The sequence below is a fragment of the Empidonax traillii genome, unplaced genomic scaffold (genome assembly GCF_003031625.1).
Source record: "Empidonax traillii isolate 1590-97213 ecotype Southwest subspecies unplaced genomic scaffold, ASM303162v1 scaffold159:size1039807, whole genome shotgun sequence".
Classification (NCBI taxonomy): domain Eukaryota; kingdom Metazoa; phylum Chordata; class Aves; order Passeriformes; family Tyrannidae; genus Empidonax; species Empidonax traillii.
In genome coordinates this window covers 737,662-754,333 of record NW_020955352.1, presented here as the reverse complement: position 1 = coordinate 754,333, position 16,672 = coordinate 737,662, and the positions used below count along the sequence as shown (strand labels likewise).

At 51.9% G+C, this 16,672-nt stretch overlaps 1 protein-coding gene across 5 annotated transcripts; it reads right to left on the bottom strand.

Annotated features, from left to right (window-relative positions):
* Window positions 1–1,004: 1,004 nt before the first annotated feature.
* SEPT3 (septin 3) lies at window positions 1,005–15,140 on the bottom strand. Of its 5 annotated transcripts, none has more exons than XM_027884991.1 (10): window positions 15,027–15,140; window positions 8,072–8,263; window positions 7,694–7,822; window positions 6,885–6,966; window positions 6,370–6,507; window positions 5,889–6,006; window positions 5,370–5,465; window positions 4,434–4,533; window positions 3,892–3,943; window positions 1,005–2,643 (listed from the first exon to the last, which is right to left on the bottom strand). In XM_027884991.1, exons 1-10 carry the CDS (start codon window positions 15,121–15,123, stop codon window positions 2,508–2,510), a joined length of 1,140 nt encoding a protein of 379 aa, XP_027740792.1. In that variant the 5' UTR covers window positions 15,124–15,140; the 3' UTR covers window positions 1,005–2,507. The 5 variants fall into 5 exon arrangements, with proteins under 5 accessions (XP_027740792.1, XP_027740794.1, XP_027740795.1 ...); XM_027884993.1 differs by having other exon boundaries at window positions 4,434–4,530; XM_027884994.1 differs by lacking the exon at window positions 15,027–15,140 and adding an exon at window positions 13,390–13,657.
* Window positions 15,141–16,672: the final 1,532 nt, after the last annotated feature.

Below are 16,672 nucleotides of genomic sequence, written 5' to 3'. Positions count from 1 at the left end.
TGTCCTTGTCCAATCTACATTACAGGAAAATGTCTCTCTTCTGTTGTGTGGGTCTGCTTTGCTTGCTTGAAGCAGGGCAGCGTTGTCTCTCTGCCATAATTCTTGTTTGCGCCCCAAAGTCTTAGAAATTACCGGAGTGCAGCCCAGGGCGATGAACACATGAGGTGGCTTCGTGCTTCAGTGCTGTGAAGAAACAGAGCCCTGGCATTGTCTTTGATGGCCTTGGGCTGAGGGTGGCTTGTTGTATGGCAGGACGTGGTGCAGCGTGGCAGGATGGTTTCTGCAGGGTCCGTGGTACAGCTGCTGGCACTGGTGACAAGGCTGCTGTTTCTCGCAGGCCTGAGGAGGCCTGGTACAGGGGGAAGGGGGGTACATGGTTATGTGCACACACTGCATACAGGAACACTGGGAGCAGTGAACGTGAGTGGTGAAAGCACTACGTGGAGCTGGTATGGCCCTCGCATCCTAGTGGTGCTGAGCATGGCTGATTTGCATGGACAGGTGAGAGTGAGAGTGAAGAGACCTTTGCTTTGCAGTGACAGCACCAGAGAAAGCCGCAAATGGACATGTGCTCCTAGACAGCTTTGCTGAGGCTTGGAGCACCCTGTTCCCAGCCCTGGCCCCTGTACCGATCTGTCAAGCAGCCTCGGGCTTGACTTGAGTCCTCCTCTGCAGCTCATTTGCTGTTCCCTCTTCCTCCCTCCCTCATCAGGCATTCCAACCCCCATCCCAAACCGACCGCACTGCCCCTTACTCCCCCTTACTCACGGTGCTGCCATCCCACACCATGGCATTCTGCCCGTGCATTTTAAGTGCAGCTGGCAATTCTCCTAGAGGGGACAACCCCTGCCAGCCCTGTGACATGCAGAGACAGGCAGACACTGCCAAACTCAGGACATCTCTGATCTTCTCCCCTCCTCCCTTCTGCCCAAGACAGACCCAGTACTTTTCACCTCACTCAGGGACATCCAGAAAACAGCTGACACCAGCTAGACACAAGCATGTAGCCTTCAGTAAAGCTGTGCCTTTTTCTACTCTGGGGAAGGTGAAATGACAGCTCCTCAACAGGGCACAAAAGCACATTGTTAAGAAGATGTGAGAGCTTGGGAGAGGAAGGAAACAGCCTGGAGGAGTATTCAAGTTCTTGTAGAAATGAAGGAGAGATAGCAAGGGTAAAGAGCAGAGAAAGTGAGATAGGGAAAGAAAGGGAGGAAGAAAGTTATGGAGGTCTAAAAGGGAATAAGAATAAAAGCACAGGAGTTGAGGAAGAGACAGGACAGTAGGAGGACAGAGGAACAGCCCTGAGACTGCTGCAGTAACAAGTGCAACCATACCGATGAGGAGGAGGTATCTCTTGTGTCTCCATCACCAGTGAAGACCCAGGGAGACACTCTGGCCCAGTTCTTCTCAATCCATAGCTCTTTGCACTGCTCCCAAGATCCTCAAGGCCCTGTGCTGAGTGGAGCTGTCCCTGTGGGAGCTCCCAGCAGGGATCCCCTGTGGTACTATTTTTCCTGCACTCCCACAGCAGAGGGGCCATGTTGGGAAAAGGTCAGAGTAAGGTTGCCTGGGATGTGCTCACTGCTGGTGGAGAGACCACTGCAATGGGGGATTGCAACAATGGGGTGGGATGGCCCCATGAGGTGGGGTGACCCCAGGACAGCTTGATCTGATCTGCACCGAGTCAAATGCCTGTGACACAAGCATGGCTTTTGACTTTATCACTGGGCAGGGCAAATGCACCCTCTGCAGTGGGCACATGTTCTCCTCCTCTGGGTTTTGCTTCTTTTGGAAAATACGTCTATTTTCCCCAAGTACTTTGATGCTCCTCAAACAGATGCTACAGCCCAAGAACTAATTTGTCTCCTCCCACCAGTCACTTGCTCTGAACCATAAAACATGCCAGTCTTCTCTTACCTATCCACTTCCAAGGTGCCATTTCCCCTTGGGAAGCCACAGCAAGAAATGGGGATAAAATGCCAGGCTACCATGCCCTCAGAGCAACCGGCTGCCTTTACACCCATGAAAGATCCAAGAGAAATCTCTCCTGACATCTCTTGAAAACACTGCATGCACTGACTTCACCATCTCCTCTGGAATCTCTCCTTGCCATGTCTCCAAGTGATAAAAACAGGACCAGAGCATGTCCCACACATCCCACCTCTAATATCCATGCACCCAGAAATCCTTCCCCTAACCCTATTTGCCCTAGGCAAGACACACAACTGAGACACAGAAAAGAGAGAAGGGAAGATGACAGACAGTTCACTGTGCAAAAACCAAACTGAGAATGAGGACACTCTGGGAAGGGTGGGGGGAGATGCCCTTGGTCCCTCTCCGGCACACAGGTGGGCACACGCACGCCTGCACACACTCACACTTGCATCCTCTCATGCCCACGGAGGATGTGCCACATGCTTCAGAGACAGGCCCATGGCAGAGTCAAGGATAGCAGGGGTGGGATGTCATATCCGGAGACACCGGGTGACAGTGGGGGGGAGGATCATTCACAGGTTACTTTCGTGGTTTTCCTCTGTCTCGACAGTCATGGGTGGCAGCCCTCCATTGTCATTCAGCCGTTTGGCCCTGTAGGTCTCATAGTGGATGTTGTGGGTCACTTCTTTTAGGTCCTGAAGGTGGGTCCTGCAGGGGACAAAGTGAGATGGGACACAGGGTGTGATAACCAATATCAGCAGTCAGGATTAATTTTCTGATGATAATTTTATTCCCTGAGAAAAATGGAAGATTTTTTTTCAGTCAGTCTTGCTAATGATCATACCCCTCTTTCTGCATGGTTGGCACGGGTACCATCATACATAACTGAGAGCTGGAGCATCAACATTCAATATTCACACATATGCAGGATGCAGGATACGGGCTGAATTTCCTGGCTGTGCTTGCCAGTGCCCTGCCCCTCTCACACCCATGCCACCAGGACAGCTACTGACCATCTTGGTGCGTGAGAGCAGATAGGAACTTATCAGAAGCAGTGGTGAGACAAGGAAGCATCAGGAAGGTGTATGAGGGCCCCTGCAGACCATAACCTGCAGAACACTGCTGTGAGCACCATCTCTAACCTCCACAGAAAGCCTGTGGACTTAGATTGGTATAAGTTTTGTGATGATCTTTTGGGCAGGATGTTTTTACTGGAAGACTTGGGGAATGAACCTCTGCTGCCGAAGGTATCGCAGAACAGAAAAAGGGCAGTAGGGTGATGTCAAAGCATTGCACCTGGCCAAGTGTCTTGATACCACCATACCCACAGGTGGGGACGGTAGCCAGAGGCCAGAGGCCTCTGGATTTGAACTGTGTTTCCTTTATTTTATTATTTTTGGTGTTGTTTTAAAACCTTATTTTATTTATAGGGAATAGAGATGACCCTGGATCTGCAGCTCTCCTACAGAATTTGGGACAGATAACACTTGTACTGAGGCAACTTCATGAAACAGAGTAGAAATAATACAGGATAATGAAAACTGAATGAAATATGGAGCTTTTCACTTCCAGCTTATATGTTCCAGCACATCCTTCAACTCCGAAGGACACATGGTTTAGGAGGAGATGGTGACCTCTTGACCACTGACCTGTTGCCAGCAACAAATAGAAGTTTTTACAACCTTAATGGGATATAGGGGGTGTGGTAGTACTCTGCTTTTCTCCAGATGTCCATCCCATACATGAAAACTACCACCTACCTGACATAGTGGTCACATTGCTAAGAGAGGCACTAGAGTATCTACCCCTTAACTCAATCCAACCCTAGCCCACATCAGCTTCCACTGCCTGAAATGTACTCTATTCTCCTTTCCATAGGGGCTATTTCACTCTGAGTGGATCTCAGGAAGACTCATGGCTAATCAAGAACAAACTAGTGCCTGATCAGGGCCTTACCTGATGACAAAATCTCGAAGTAGAGCAAATTCACAGTGAGAGAGGTTTTCCACTGAAAAGAAAGCAAGCAATTGTTACATTCAGTTTTTTTTCAACAACCCCTCTGTGGTTACAAAGCATAGGAAAGTCACTACCTTGGGGCAGGTTCCAGGTGGAACCTGCATACTTCAGGAAGGACAAACAGTTGTCTGAACACCACACTGTTGGGCATTGAGGGAGACATGCTAAGAGGTGCTGAGCAGTCACACATGAATTTTGTGACTGTGAATATTTGAAAACCAAGGCAACCTCAGGAGCTTAGTTTCACACACTGTGGTGTTCAGAGTAGCTCCAGCTTCTGCCAGGTGGTGGTAGTGGCACTGCATTGACCATGGCAGTTTCCTTCCAGCACAGCTATTTGAGAATTCTCCCCTTGTTTGGTTTCAAAAAGTTTATCACAAACGGGATGGGAAATATCCATGGGACATGTTATCTGGACCGCTGTCTATTACTGTGACCTGCAGACATACTTTCACCTCCCAGCAGCAAGTGGGTTTTTTTACCTTCAATGATTCCCCAAGGTGTTTTCCTGCCCAGGACTCTTTTGCCATTCACTTGATACTCCTTGTCGCTGCCCACTACAGCAAAGGGCATGCTTTCCTGCTGGGGAGAGACATGTGGAAAGACCTATTGAATTCATTTCATAGAACAGCACCACCACTGTTCCCATCCACCTTTCCTCCACTCAGCTCAACGAACACAAGGCCTTCTCCAAGGCAAGAGATTTTCCCGAGCAAAACTTTACTGGCTGTCCTCTTCACCTGTTAGTACATTTTGGACTCTTGCTTTCCAGGTGTCCTTGCACCACTCCAAGCCTAGAGGTAGGTTGCAGCAGTGCCAAGGGTCCTGGAGCAGGAGGCAGAGCTTTTCTGCATCCGTCGCTAGCGTTTGTGGAGAAGGAGATGACCAGAGAAGAAGTACCTTGGTGTTACCAGGGGAGGGTCTGTCAGACCAGGGCTGCTCATATGGATAGTCTGAGGTGAGTGTTTCTCACCAAGCTTGTATTTCTTCACAAAAGAAAAAAGAGAGAACTCAAAATAATCCTCCCCAGTAAGACACAAGAAAATTTAACAAGTTTAATGGCTTAAATGGTTGTACCAAGGAAGGCCAGAAATGAAGTAGGGATGCAGCTTTACTGGGAAGTGGGACACTAGGTGAGGCTATTGGGGACCCAGATATCTCTAAGAACAGGAGGAAACTGTCTGTTTCCAGAGCACGGGGTGCAGGAGACCCTGCTATCCTTAAGGTTGTGCACATGTTCACAGATTTACTCTGCTTTATAGATTTCCCTGAGCCTGGGAAGAGACTGCAGTTACCACAGGAATAGAGATTAAAAAGCAGTTTATTTACTATGTGTGAGGCCAGTGGTGCTGAGTGCAGAACAAAATGTGGTGCCCTCCTCATTCCCCCTTCCCCTCCCACGATAAAATGTTTCCTACCCTGATTTTGTCGTTTTCTGTTTTATCCTCCAAGTCCTCATCAAATTCTTTCTGGGGATAAAACTCGATCCCATTTACTTCGAGTTCTTTACGCACCTAAGCAGAGAGACATTTTGGAGCATAAAGCAACACAAACCTGAAGGAAAGGCAGTTGAGATGGCCAGGCAAATACATCTGGGACATCCTTCCAGTAGGCATGGGCTGAAGGGATTGTCCCAAGGAAGTGTACAGCAAAGTGAGGACACGTCAGCAATGATGAGTCTTTCTTCCTGACCCCAGGTACATGGCTGGCTCTCCAGTTCCCATAACAAAATGTATCAGATGTCACAGGGACATACACGCTTCTTCCTTCTCTAAAGGTGCCCTCAGAGCTATAAACAACTGCATCTTTAGGACTTACCCACCCACCCAGTGCTGGACTCTGCATGCACTGGGGTCTGCACTGCAATCCCAGGAAGGATTTCTCCCACCTCCAAGCCAGGGCAGGGAAGGATCCCACGCAGGAGAGGAGATACTCACTCTTTGCTTGAATTCAGTCTTCTCCTCCAAGGTCATGGTGTCAGCCTTGGCAATAACTGGGATTATGTTCACTACCTTGCTGAGATGTTTCATGAATTCCAGATCCAAAGGCCGCAAGCTGAAGCCCAAGAGGGAACAACATGAAAGGGGTCACATTACCCTCCTTGCCTTTCATCCTAGTGACTCTCCCAGCATCAGGGCATCAGTGAACCCTCCCTTGTACATACCCTGCTTGCTGTCACCATGCTCTCATCTCCTTCTCCCCATCCATCCTTCCCTCTCCCAAAAAACACAGTGGCATTTTTCCTACTCTTGTTATCCTAGACCCTTTAAAGCCCCACAGCACCTAAAGTTAAGCTAAACAGTGTCCAGCTCTGCTGACAGGATCTCCAGATCCATGACTGAAATGGAGCAGTGTAGGGTATCTATCTGGCACAGAGGCACCAAGGGCTTGAGGAAGGATGAGGGACTGTGTACATACGAGTGGCCTGTAGGGGAGATGAAGTAGAGGCAGCAGTGCACTCGCGTGTCTGGAATTCGTTTCTTCCTTGCAATATTCACCTCCTCTTTCAAAAATTTTTCATACTGCTCGTTGATGTATTTCTCAATAGGTTCCCAGCTGTTAAAGTGGGAGAGAGAGATGAATAGACAGGTACAAATCTCTTGAGGTCCCTGCCTACAGTGTTCCCAGCTCTGACAGCAGCAAAGCAGGCTCAGGCATAGAAAGTATCCACCTCAAGCATCTTGCCATCAGCAGAGATGTTTAAGAGTTTCTGTCGCTGGGCACAGAAATAAACATGCACCATGTAATGGGTACATACCCCCAAGCATGCACACAGACCCATGGTGTTCACAATCTCATGGCCCCATTACCAGCTCCCTGAGTACAATAGGATCCCAGATGCTTTCCAGGACCCAGTAGATGAGACTCACTTCATATACCATCTTAATTCCAGACCTTCCTGAGACACAAGGCCTTGACCTTGTAAAACTCACCAGTTCTCATTGTTGATCTGGTCCCCAAATCCTGGCGTGTCAATCACTGTCAGCTTCATTTTGACACCACCTTCTTCAATGACTGGGGGAGAAATTGCAAACAATCATACTCCTCCCTGGGGACCTGCTTTATGATGAAATATGTTTCTGTGTCCTACAAGGGAACAAGAGGGCTCTGCCGTCCTCCCTGCCCAGCAAGTATGACAAGACCAGGCTGGGTCATACCTCAACTGTTATGATCCCCACTTGAATGTCTAACCCCAAATTTTGTTAACATCTATACCAAAGCCACCTTACAACACCCTGACACAGAAAAACGGATTTGTGCTCAGTTTGTGGCTCAGAGGTAGTACCTACCTTACACAAATTCTCCTCACCTCTAATGCATCATCCTGAATCTGAGATGATGCTTTTTACCACTGTAGGAGCTGTACTGATGCTTTGCCATGAGGAGATGTGCTCTACCGGGCTTGGGATGGGACCCACCAATGCAACTTGTGTAGATTGTTAATTGTCTGCAGGTGGGAATGACTTACAGCAAGGCCGAATTGACATGTGCAGATTAATTTCTGAGCAAAAGAAAAATCTATAACTATTTTTCTACCCCTCACTTCAGACTCTGGCATTAGCGGCCTTGCTGTTTAAGAAAAGCCTCATCTGGCTCTGAGGCCACCTAAAACTGTCCTTTAGCTTTCCATGGAGAAAGGGCTGCCTAATACCAAAGAACTATCTGTGAAGACTACTGGGACCTTCTGCAAGACTGCACTGAAGCATCAGTATTGCTTCCACTCCAGCAGCCTGGCTCTTACCATGCCCAATGGCTTTGATCTCCACTGTCTTGGGGATCTTCTCCTCCCGGTTCCAGCCTGAAGATTTGCGGCTCACCTGGGATTTGAAGAGGGTGTTCACCAACGTTGATTTTCCCAGTCCGCTCTGACCTGAGGATTACAGAGGGGAACCTTGTGACATTTGCCACAGCCTGGTGATGACAGCAGGCCCAGGGGATGGAGCCAGGCTGGCAGGGGAAGGGGCTGTAGGTGTCTCCTTGCCTTGTGCAAGCTCTCCTTTCCCTCAGAGCAAGTGCTGTCTGCTCCCTCGTGCCCTCCCCGCAGGGCTCGCTCTCCCACCTGGCCTCAGAGGACAGTCCCTGGCCATGGTTCCCAGTTCCTCCGTTGGTCCCTGCCTACCTACAACCATGATGTTGAAGTCGAAACCTGTCTTCATGGTTTTCTTGCGCATCTGCTCGATGATGGTGTCGATACCGATGTAGCCCAGCAAGCTGGCGTTGATGCCCACGGGTTTCATCGGCACGACTGGTTTTTGTCGTGGCTCTGGTACCAGCTCAGACATGGCTGCTTCGTTTTTGGTCTCCACTGGTCCTACACAGGAAGAAAGATTCAAAAATAGTCAATGAGGTGTAAAACAACCTCCCTGCTGACCTGTCACAGGGGCTGAGGGCAACTTTGATCAATTTCAAAGCCTGCTGAGGAGGACCAAATGGCAAGATTTCAGCAGTAAGGCTCTTCATGGAGGAACATCTACTTCTATGCACCACTCTGGACGAGGAGGTGAAGTGGGCTTCATTGAACATGCATTGATGGCTACTTCCACGTGAAGCCTGGTTGGGCTGCCCAAAGCTCTGCATGTGTCTCCTCTTTTTTGTCTCTCAGTTCTCCACAGGATCACCAGTGTTTTGCCACTCCAAGTTTACCATGAAATTTGTGGTGGAACAGACTTTCAAAAACTGTTGTGTGTCAAGTCCTGACATTGAAACAGAGTTTGGGATGCACTGTGAGGACTTGCAAGCTTGGCCCTTGCCAGGGGCAGATGCTTTACTGGCCATGCTGGTGCTGTGCAGGCTGAGCTCCTCAGAGGAAGGCAGTGGTGGAAGTGAAAGCATGGCCATAATCTCTGTGCTTGCCTCCCACCCACAAACCAATGGTTTTTGTCGTGCTTAAGAAACTAATCATGATGATAAAAAAAAATTATTATCTGCATCTTTCCTTCCTCACCTCTCCCTCCTCACTTCTTCCATGTAAAACAAACAGGCAAAAAGAAAGGCCCTGAGGGCTTTCTAGCCTCCCTGACTCTTTTTCGGGTGACGGCACACATTGCTTAGGGCAGGCTTCCCCATTTATCTCTATCTCTTGTCTCATTAGTGAGCAGCTCCCTGCCACTGGGAGAAAGCCAGAGGCTGGAAGAGGACTGGGCATTGAAGAAAAGCTGTAATTGGTGGGGAAGGGAGGCGTGAGGGATGAATCTAGAAAGGAAGATGAAGGGGATGGGAATCAAATACCTTGCATATACAATCCAGCTGCAAACTAGAGCCTCTCCCTCTCTAATTACTTGACTCCCTCATGCTTTGTCTCATTAAATGCTTGTTTTTCCAGGACAGTGACAGCGTGTGTTTTTGCTTGGTAAGTACTCCATTTGTTTTGGATGCTACTTCAGTCCAACTATCTCACATTAAATTAACCCTTTCCGTCATTTCAGCAGAGTTTTTTCTCCTTTCAGCAGAATCCACTGACTGCAGAGAAGGACATGAGCAGCCAGGCAGGCGACTGCCGTTTGATGGGTGGCACATGCCCCTCTTGGCGAGGAAAATGACTCAGAGATCATCAGGCTCTGGACACTGATGGCACCAATCCACAGTCCCTGTGACAGCTCAGCCAGGCCAGGCAGAGACAGGTTGGGGAGAGGTCAGAGAGATTTTGTTCAAGGACAGGATTGGGCTGCAGCAGGCTCCATGGCTGGCTGGGGACCCTGCCTGGCATTCCCACATCAGCACTTCTGTGCAGACACAGGGCTGCTCTATGTGGTGAAGATTTTATATTTTATATAAGCTGTAATATCCCACTATCATGTGCTAAGGAAAAACCTTGTGGAAGGAACACCCTTGTCAGGGAGAAGGGTGCCTCCACCCAGCTCGTTTTACACTGCTTGGGAAGTCTTTGATTTTAAGCTGGGAGAAGGGATCTTTCCTCTGTATGAGAGTGTGGTAGCACAGCCACTCCTGCATAGCACTGTGGGTAACATCGGAAGGCTCTTGTACCAGCTCTGTTCCACCTTGCCCACACAGAAGAGGTCAGCAGGAGGATGGTCCCTCTCCTGCTCTTCCCCACCAAGCAAGGGCACCCTGAGCTATCATCATCCTCTCCTGAAGCAGTGAGCAGCACCCTGAGGGGACCACAGCACAAGATGGACCGTTGACTTGAGCCAGGCTGGCAATTTGGAGCACCTCACACTGCCAGGCAGCTGCTGGAGGAGGCAGCCTGCCGAGCCGAGTGCTTCTCAGCTGCAATCCTCTCTTACACCCATCACAACTATTCTGTGCCTTTCTTGCTGACGAAGCACACCCTGAGGCTCCTGTTGTCTTTTTCCAGCTTTGTCAAAGCTGGTGCCAGCCAGGAAAACCCAGATCTTTCATACAGCACAGGGGGCCAGGCCATCCAGCTCTCCTGCAGACTGCCCTTCACTTGTCCTCTCCCAGGTTGCCCCAAACCACCTGTATCGTGATCTCATGGCTGTGCCACGTCCCTCATCCTGCTGCAGCATCCTCCAGTAGAAACCCCACACAGCCCTGCTGGATTCCCACCTACCCCAAAGAGAGGGAGAAGAGAGAGACAGGTGATGAAGAGGGCATGTGGGACAGGGAACTGTGGCCAGTGAGACACTTGGCTACTGCAGTAAGTGGGGCCAAATAAACCCTGGAGAGGTACAGGGAAGAGGTAGCCATGAGAAGAAAGCCCAGCTGACAAGCTGCATGGGATGGGTGCAGGACCTGGGCCATATGGGCTATGACCCCTTTGCTGCCTGGGTAATAGCTTGTCCTCAGGGAATCTGTTGCCCTCTCCTTTATTCCTTCCACCCTTCATTCTTGCATAGGAAGGATGAGAAAGTAGGGAAGCTGCTGGTAGCCTCAAGGCTCATTAAGAGGTTCAAAATTCATCCCTCAATCTCACCAAGGGAAGCTTTGCACAGAGCTGGCAGATGTTGCTGACTGCTGTGGACATCATGATATGTGGCCATCCCTTCACAGCTGGAGCCAAATATTTCAGAGTCAGGTTCCTGAGCAGCTATAGAAAACCCTGAGACCAGGAGAAAAGACCTCCAGAAGTCTCCTTAAACATATTTCCTGGATTTTATATCTGGACATTCAAGGTGTCAGGGTAAGCAACCTCCCTTTATCCTCTCAGTCACTTGCCTTTCTCTCTGGGTGGAGTGCCTTCCCATTCGGCCTCAGGCGGGGAAGCCCCTATTTTGCAGACATTACCTGGGGGTTCAACTTTCCGCACGTGATTTTCCACCTCTTGATTCTCACAGATGAATCCAAGGAGCCAACTGAGGAACAGCCTGCTAGAGAGGTCAGGGTGTGTGAAACGGTGACCAGAGCCCTAAGAGGCACCCTGAGACAAGAAACGTGCCTGCCTGCTCTCCTGGGAGTGGCTGTTTTATGTGCATTAAAGCTAATGCTGCTAGGAAGCCTCCTGAGCGCTCTGGGTGGCTGCTCAAGGGGTGGCGTTATGTGTCCTGGGCACATCCCACAGCCCTTCCAGCTGTCCCCTGTAATAAGTGCATGATAGGGCACTGCAGCCAGTACAGCTGACAATGAACAGAGGGGTAGCCAAGGTTAACCACTTACATCCGCTGCTCGCAGGGCCCCCCTTTTCTTTGCTGCTTTGTTCTACATGCTAACAGAAGCTCATTTAAGAGGATGGTTGCTGGCAGTACCCCTGCTGCCCAGATGTGGTAGGGGTGGCCTGGGCTGGACTGGACTGTTGGGGAATATTATCTGGCTCACCAGAGATGCTCCACTCGACTCTGGAGCAAGGAGAGGTGAAGTGCAGCATTGGAGCCAGGACAGGCAGGACCAGAAGCACAACGACTGCTCAGAAAGGTCCCCACAGTCCCAGCTAGCTCCTGCTTCTGACACCCATGATCCACCTCAAAACCTCTCCCTGGAGGGCCAGCATATGTGGCCAGCAGCAGACACCACTATAGCAGCTCACCCTTCATGCCTACCTCCAACATTCTCAGCAGCTGTCTGGGGACAGAGGTGGCCCTACAGGTCCCTTAGGGGCTCAGGTAGTGGGGACTAACATCTATTGTGTTCTGATAACCCAGATACAGTTGCATCCCCTCCCCCTGCCTTTCCATCCTTTGTCTGAGTGGCAAGAGGGAGGGAGAGCTGCAAATAGTGCTCAGCACAAGCCAGCTTCCAGCAAAGAAAAGCTATTTAACCCCCACGTAACACATGGATGGCTTTGCAGCAGCTCTCCTCTCATGTGGCACAAGGTTGTCCTGCTCCGGCTGGAAGGGGTGATCCACACATGCATCTCACCCCAGACCCTTCCACCCATGTCGCCCTAGACCCACAGTACTACTGCCTGTAGGCATGGAACAGGGAGGAGGGATGGGTTCAGAACCTGAAGTCGGCTTGCAGGAGCAGGCCCTCAGCTGGTGATGATGCCAGGTCCCTACGAAGGAAAGCAAGCAGCTGTTTCTGTAGCACAGCCTCCCTGGAGCTGGCAGGGATCAGGATCTGCTCCTTGCTTCAGATCTGCAGAGGTTCTGGACTGAGCATCTCTCCACTGGAAAAATAACTTTCCCCCTCAGTTTCCATGATGACCCCGGGGCACTTCTTTCAGCTGTGCAGGGCAGTGGCTGAGCTGTGATGGCCGGATGCACTGCCTGACCTCAGGGTACAGAACAGAGCCATTCTTCTTACCAGATCTTTTTGCCTGGCTCGAAGATCAATCATCTGGGCTGCCACAGCCTTCCCGGCAGCAACCTTCCTTCCCCTCAACACTCTGCAAAGGGCTTGAGTAGGAGCCCGGCTGCAGTGAAATCTAGGGCAGTGTGTGCCGAAGCCTCTCTGGAGATGCAGAAGCTGGAGGTGAAGGGACTGGGCACATCCCCAGCCCAGCCGCCGCAGCCCCAGCCATACTCTCGGTGCCTCTCTCCTGCCGTGCAATCCTTACCCCATGGCCCAGCTCACACCTGGGCGGCACGGGAGAGAGGATGCTGAGCAATCCCGGACCAGGGTACCCGCACCACTGCAGCTGCCTGTCCCCCTGCCCTCATGCCTGCTGGCTCCTGCGCAAATGCCCAGGGAGCAGCACAGGACAACCCCGCTTGCCCCCGCAGCGACTGCCTGTCACTGGCAAGGGACAAGCCAGGAGCCGAGCAGCTTATGGGCTTTCCCCAGCCCTGGACCAGCTGGGATTATCTGTTTCTTTCAGAGCAGCGCCTGGCGCCAGCTACTCCTCATCAACACCACAACCAGCCCTGCTCCTTCTCCTTCATACGAAACTGCTGCCACCATAAGGAAAAAGACGGAGGAAAGTCAAAGCCAGGACCGATTTCCCCTGCTGCCTTTCGGGGTTATCCTTCCCCCGTGCCCAGAGCTGGGAAGCGAGGGGGCACGGCGGAGGGTGCCCGCACAAAAAGCCCCAGCGGCGTCCCTCTGGCGCTGCCCAGCCTTGCCAAGCCCGGAGCATCCTACCTTTGAACATGAAGCTTCCTTTGTCTCCGAATCCTCTCGCAAGGGGGTGGGTCTCCACCCCACTTCTCTAGCCTGATGCTGATGAAGTAGTACGGTGGGCTATAAGGCTCTGCTTGCTTTTACCTTTCTCTTTCTTCCCCGTGTCCTCTTCTCCCCCCCACTCCTTCCCTTCCTTCTCCAGTGGCTATTTCAGCAGAGCGGGGATGCTGGTGCTGCTCCTGCTGCCATCGTCATGTGACCTGAATATTAAACATCTCCGCAAAATCTCCCCCCGCGCACCCTCCCCCGGCTCCATCCCAGGCCCCCCGACTCCATCCCAGGCCCCTGCCAGCCTCCCTGCCTTGGGGAGGAGCATGGCTGCGGGGCTGGAGGGGCCACTGCCGATGGGCCCCCCATATGTCCCGGAGGGCCCCCCTTGCACACCCACACCACACAGGCCTCTTCTTGCCCCTTTCCCTCCCAATTCCTCAACGTTTGCAGCATCTCTGCTTGTTTAGGGAGGGGCATATTTAACCCTTCACAGCTTAGCTCCAGCAGGGCTGAGAAAAGACGCTCTTTGCCCCTAGGTAGTTTTTTGGTTCACGGGATTGCAAGGTCTCCTTCTGCTTTCCTGGAGGGAGGAAATTGGGAATGTTTTGGTTCATCAAATGAGATTTGCCCTTCAGCTCTGCTTGTGGAGGTCTGAGAAACCTTTTCTCCTTCGGCACCATGATTCCTGGCTGCCAGCCCATGGTGCAGAGGCAGAGCCGGCGCTGTCCCCTCTGTGCATGTGTGTGTACATGCATGTGTGCATGCAGGTGTGCCTGTGTGTGTATGCAGGAGGGGAGCAGGGAGTGTTCATCCCCCTTGGGCCATGCTGGGGGACACAGATCACATCCCTGTGTGCCCTGGCAAGCATAAGTGCCTGGCGATGCCCACCTGCCCACTGGACGTGCCTGCGCCTGGAGAGCTGTGCAGATGCCTCTGGCTGCGTGCATCTTTGGATGGGGATGCCCTTTCCCCCCCGTGCTTTTCCTTCTCCGACATTTGTGTGTCCCTGCCATGCTGTGCTGGGGCACCAACATCTGGGAATGCTCTGACCCTCCACTTGGTGGGATGACATTAGCACCCTTTTAGGGTTCTCCCCATGTGTCCCTCCACCATGAGGCAGCTCCCTGGATGGAGGCCAGGCTGTTGGATGCCTGGCAGACTCAGCAAGGGTTTTGAGGGCCTATTTTTGCAGCGCTCTGGGGCAAAAAGGAAACTACACCTGCTGCAGATTATTGGAATGTTTAGAACATTTAGAAACCACCATCAGCAGTTACCCAGGCTAGGCTGAGCTGTTGACAGGCTGGCTGCCCCCAGATAGATGGACAGGCATCCTGGCACTCGCATCTCCTGACATGGTGACCACAGCTACCTGTTTCCCTGCTGAGTGCCAGGCTCACAAACTCACAGGCTCTCCTCCCACCTGCCATTGCCCACCCGTGCTCCCACTGTGGGTCAAGGGGAAATCACTCCCAGAGGAGGAAGTGCACATCCTCCCCCACATCACCCCACCTCTCCTAAGGGTCCTGCCCCATGCTGGGCTCCATGCCAAGGGACCCCTTGGTGCCTCCCTCCCCCATGCCCAGCCCATCCCATCAGCGAAGACCCACCGGAGCGTGGTGGGGCACAGGACACCCCCATCTTCACCACCAGGGTGGCCTCGGCCCCTCCAGAGCTGCCACGTCGCTGGGGCCCCTCAGCCGCCATGGGCCGGGGGCGAGGGGGGATGGGAGTGACAGGGGCAAGGCCCCGGAGCCGCTCCCAGGGGGGTCCCCTGCCACCCCCACCTGCCCGGCGCAGGGTGACGGAGAGGCAGCTCCTCTTTGTGGCGGCAGTGGCACCAAGGGGGCTCTCCCAGCGCCGTGGGGGGCCCGGGATGCGGCTGGGGCTGATGGGGCTGCCTGGGGCAGGCAGACAGCTGTGATGAAGGGTGATCTCCTCCTCCATAGCAGTCAGCAGCAGGCTGGAAGCAGAGGTGTGAGAGCAGGGAGCCAGTAGTGCCAGATTGGGCTGGGGGACCCAGGTCTTTGCCCTGAGACACCCAGGACGTGGTGTCTCGGGGTACAGACCTCCCTGGAGCTGCCGTCATCCACGTGCTTGAGCTCCCACCTCCAGCCCTGTCCAGCCAGCCAGCCCGCCTCCAGCTGTGACAAAGGGGCCCTTGTGGCCTGCATGGCATGCTCCCACGCTGGGTGCCGTGGCTGCTACTGCCACTGTCCCAGCACCTTCCTGAACTCCACCACCAACAGCCTCACACCCTGGGCAGCCCCACACCATGACCCCCTGCCCTGGACCCATGAGGGCAGGTGGAATAGCAGTGCACACCTGCCAGGTCAGCCCTGTGCTGCCTTCTCCCTAGGACAGCAAGTATAGTTTAAAGAAAAAAAAATAAAATTTCTAAATATTTGAAATGTTTTCCCTTCCTCTCAAATTTTTTTCCTCTCAAATGGCATAGTTCAATGAAACAATTTATATCCCACTGTGGAAGTTCAATGGTCACTTGCTGGGTGTTCATCCAAGTTGATGTTTTTCCCCTTATTCCAATTTTCTTTTTCTTCTTCATTATTCTTTCTGTTTCTTAATTTTGCTAGCTTTGGGGCATTTTCAGTGTCAAGACAACACCTATTGCAGGGATCAGCTTGCTACTCCACACCTTTCTTACTATAAAAGATTTTGAAGGGCAACACAAGGGGGAAAGGGGAAAGGTGTTTTGGTGGGATGGAATGAGAACAAACATGGTTTAGTGGGCAAATGGGAGCAAAAAAAAGGAGAGATGGACACCCATAGCACCCACAGTATGGCAGGGGAGACGCTTGCCTGCCTTTGGGTGTCCAGGGCTGAGAGAAGTGAAAGGGGAATCACCATCCAGTGACCCGCAGCAAGCCGTGGGGAATGCTGGTGGAAAGCAGAGCTCAAGGCAGTTTGAGTTCTCTGCTTCTTTAAGGGCAAAGAGACAAAAAAGGTGGAAAAGACCAACCTGATATTGTGTAGTATTTCCAGCACTAAGTATCTTCTCTGATGTTTTAAGTGTTTCAGTTCAGTATCTGTGACTATTTCCCTCTCCCCTGAGGTCTCTCTGTCTATACAGGTCTCACAGAGGAGAAACTGTCTCAGATTTCAGGCAGCGTTTTCCTTTGGCTTAATTATTCCCAGGTAGCTCAGCAGTAGCTGGCACAGGAACCAGGCAGATGAAAACCTACCCTGCTATAAAGGAAACTTCACTGTGGACCGGTCCTTGCTGCCTGTCCAGAGCTGG